At 40.8% G+C, this 3,819-nt stretch overlaps 1 protein-coding gene across 1 annotated transcript; it reads left to right on the plus strand.

Annotated features, from left to right (window-relative positions):
- The first annotated feature begins 244 nt into the window (after positions 1-244).
- On the plus strand, positions 245-3,589 carry LOC129298184 (protein trichome birefringence-like 39). The gene is made up of 5 exons (XM_054936588.1): positions 245-546; positions 659-830; positions 2,344-2,519; positions 2,608-2,766; positions 2,846-3,589. Exons 1-5 carry the CDS (start codon positions 260-262, stop codon positions 3,132-3,134), a joined length of 1,083 nt encoding a protein of 360 aa, XP_054792563.1. The 5' UTR covers positions 245-259; the 3' UTR covers positions 3,135-3,589.
- The last annotated feature ends 230 nt before the right edge of the window (positions 3,590-3,819 follow it).

Below are 3,819 nucleotides of genomic sequence, written 5' to 3' on the forward strand. Positions count from 1 at the left end.
GCTCGTGGTTTCCAGTCCAGACAAGAACCTGTTTTTTAAGTGAAGTTCCACTTACTGTGCCAACAGAGTGAGAATATTAAAATAGGAAAGAAAAAAAAAAGTGCTCTGTTCGCTCTTCGCTTTGTGGACCCCTTACATACCGACCTCCCATGCTTCTGTGTGTCCCATACACATTTATACATAAGGCCTTATGTTGGACAACTCTGAGCACGCTGCCAGTCTTTTTGTATTGGACAAATTTCTTCTCGAAACCCAAGAAATGGGTTTCTTGCTACGTGTTCTGTTTCTCGCTCTGTTTGCCCACCGAACAAAAGCAAAGGACTTGGATTCCTCCTTCGGTAATGCAACCAACATCAGACCCAGAGAGCTCGCAAGCGGTCGATGCAATTGGTTCCGAGGGAAATGGGTTTACGACGCTTCGTATCCTCTCTACAACCCTTATTCCTGTCCTTTCATAGATCGCCAGTTCAACTGCCAGAAGCATGGTCGCCCCGATACTCAGTATCAGAAATACAGATGGCAGCCATTTTCTTGTCCGTTGCCAAGGTATTTACTATCTTACTTGAAATCACATGTAGGTACTACAGGATTTGTTGTGTGCTTGTTTCTGTATCAGAGTCTCATGTTTGGTTTTCAATTGGTACGAGCTTTTGTGCAGGTTCAATGCTTTGAATTTCTTGGAGAAATACAGGGGGAAGAAAATTATGTTTGTGGGCGATTCATTGAGCTTGAACCAGTTCAATTCTCTGGCTTGTATGATTCACTCTTGGGTACCAAACTCCAGGACCTCCACTGGACAGAAAGGCGTTCTCTCTTCGGTCACATTCGAGGTTAGTCTTTGCTTTCTCGTTTTTCGAAAATTTCAAACTCTTAAAATGAAATGATTGCTGTTTTGGTGGCGTTGCCCATGCAAGTTTCGTCATTTTCTCTCTGTTTTTTGAATCTGTTTGGTATAAGTCGGTGAATATCGAGCTCAATAAATCCCTGTGGAGTTTGTTTTTTGGCATGTTCCTGCAAAGCAAACAAATGATCTAAGTAAAGTTGGGAGGCTTTTCCTTTTGCAGGAAGCGTGTAATTACTGTTAAGTTAAATAATTTGATCAACACTCAATAAATGTTTCTGACATATTGTATCAGAAAACTTAAACGTGCTTTCATAGTTTTGAAAGATTTGATCATAGAGCATGAAGAAAAAAATGACTTGTTCTGGTTATGGTCAGAGGAGGGAACTTATCCTGCAAAATTCACACAGCTTGCTTCAAAAAACCATATCTCGATACAGAAATCGTCGAACTTTTCTGATTTGTGTGACCTCACCATTTGCTTTATAAAGAAACTTTACGACCCGAATGTCTGGAACAGCAATAATTGATGCTGGACCTGTAAGTTTTGCGCTCCATATCGCGCCGTAGGGTAACTGAGTCATGAGTGAACATAGACATTGAAGAGAGCCCCATCTCCTGTTGATGATGATCATTGATGCGCGTTCCTGTAAATATAATGATTGATGATAATTAGATAAACATCTTTCTTATAAATCCAAAACAATCCTTTGAAAGAGAGCGTGAGCGTGTATGAAGCTGTTCAAGTGGATCTTGTTTGCTTCTTTTTTCGCCCCTTTCGCTCCTTTTTGGGAGAATGATAGAACAAGATTAAATGTGAAATAAATAAATAAATAAATCAGAGGTAAGATTGATTTGATAATGTTGGAGTGTTTTTTTTTTTTTTTTTTATGAGCCAAAGGTAATGTTCGAGTGTTGAAGCGTGTAATATGCGGCGTTAGCGTATAATGACATGAGAATAGGGACCACACGTAGTGCAAGTTAGACGCACTTTGCTTCTTGCACGGCTTCGCCAGTGAAGGGTCAGTGAGTAAACAGGGAAGTGTCAAATTTAGGACCACTTGTTGCAGACGACGAAGACTCTTTCTGCTATTTTTTCTCCTTACAACCCCGTGGGTAATGGTTTGCTTTGCAATACTTTTGTCGCTTACACGAACATTTCAAAATAATTTAATGACAAAGATTAGAACTGACTGACTCTAAAGGCGATTAATCCAGAGAAGACCATAGAAACGGCTAAAGAAGTTATCAGGATCGTAACTTTGATAGGGATCGGAATGTAGATGTTAATTAAGGTTACTAAAAAATATCATCCCTTAAAACAATATTAATTATTTTTTATCAAAATATATTTATTTTATGTTCACAACTATAAATTTAATTTATATTTTTTAAAATGGGATATTTTTTATATCAATTAATTCAAATGATAAGTTGATGATATGATAAACCAAATATTTTGAGCTGATGATGTGGTGTGGTGTGGGTGGTGAAATTTGCAGGACTATGGACTGAGTCTATTTCTGTACAGAACGCCATACTTGGTGGATCTGGACAGGGAGAAAGAGGGAAGAGTGCTGAAGCTTGACTCCATTAAAAGCGGTGACGCTTGGAGGGGCATGGACGTCCTCGTCTTCAACACCTGGCACTGGTGGACTCACACCGGCTCCGCCCAACCGTATTCCTCCTGTCCTTCATTACTCGACCTTTGTTTAACTCAACTCATGTTTTACTGCTTTTGCTAACACCAAATCCTGGGCTTCCAGGTTTGATTATATTCAAGACCGACACAAGCTGTACAAAGACATGAACCGCATGATCGCATTCTACAAGGGGCTCACCACTTGGGCCAGATGGGTCAACCTCAACGTCAATCCTTCCCAAACAAAGGTCTTCTTCCTGGGGATTTCACCAGTTCATTACGAGTAAGCCCTTGATATCTGACATCTAATATCAATGAACTCTGGGAGAGTCCGAATCTGATATGTAGAGTAATGTGATCAGGGGGAGATACTGGAACGAGCCGACAAGGTCGTGCATGGAGGAGAAGCAACCATTCTTCGGGTTGGAGTATCCGGAGGGGACGCCGATGGCGTGGGTGGTGGTGAACAAGGTGCTGGGTAGGGTGAAGAAGCCGGTGTATTTTCTGGACGTCACGACGCTGTCTCAGTACAGGAAAGACGCCCACCCTGAAGCTTACAGTGGAGTCATGCTGGCAGATTGCAGCCACTGGTGTCTTCCGGGCCTCCCTGATACCTGGAATGTTCTTCTCCATGCTGCTCTCTTCGCCTGATCTTTCTTTCCTCTTTCCTCATTTCAGGAAAACCCATTGTTTTCCATTATCCATTCATGTGCTCGTGGCTTTGTCCAATAAAATGGGATTAGTGATCGTCTAATTTATCAGATTTAGATTATTTGCTTGTCCCTGGCTTCTCAACATATTTGGGAATGACTTGCCTGAACTCTGTACATGAACAAAAACTCAGGCTGCGACGAGAAAAATTCATCATCAAGAAAGCAAGGCACGCGGTTCAAATCCTGGGGATGCAGTGTAAGAGTCGCCAATATCCTTATTCCTTCCTATGGAACTATCATTTCTACTATTTTTTTTTTTCTAAAGGAAAAAAAGGACTGTCATTTGTGGTTCTGCTATATTTGTACGCTGTGAAAGTGAAACAATAATGATGAAGGAATACTTTTGCATTCAAAATGCCAGTGACGATGACGGGCAAGCTGTTTGTTGTCTCACACGTAGTCTTCTGAGCCTCCATGGTCCATCATGTTTGGGCTTTCGATTTGTCCATTTGGTAAACTTCATTAAGGCTTTGATCCCAGGCCCTGGTGAGATGGAATTGCAAACTTTAATACCCTCTTGTATCTCTCTTGTTGTTCTTCAACATGGTCATTTCCGTCTGATAAACTCCGTGAAAAAATAAATAAACAAACAATTAAATGAAAACAAAAAAAATATTTTATGC

The sequence above is a fragment of the Prosopis cineraria genome, unplaced genomic scaffold, assembly GCF_029017545.1.
Source record: "Prosopis cineraria cultivar Desert tree isolate PC_DT_omini unplaced genomic scaffold, ASM2901754v1 PC739, whole genome shotgun sequence".
Classification (NCBI taxonomy): domain Eukaryota; kingdom Viridiplantae; phylum Streptophyta; class Magnoliopsida; order Fabales; family Fabaceae; genus Prosopis; species Prosopis cineraria.

What these genes read in the sequence shown, in the direction of transcription:
- LOC129298184 (XM_054936588.1), top strand. Translation starts at nt 260, where the DNA reads ATGGGTTTCTTGCTACGTGTTCTGTTTCTCGCTCTGTTTGCCCACCGA. An exon ending in TTTTCTTGTCCGTTGCCAAG is followed by an intron (nt 547 to 658) that starts GTATTTACTATC and finishes GCTTTTGTGCAG; the next exon opens with GTTCAATGCTTTGAATTTCT. An exon ending in TCTCTTCGGTCACATTCGAG is followed by an intron (nt 831 to 2,343) that starts GTTAGTCTTTGC and finishes TGAAATTTGCAG; the next exon opens with GACTATGGACTGAGTCTATT.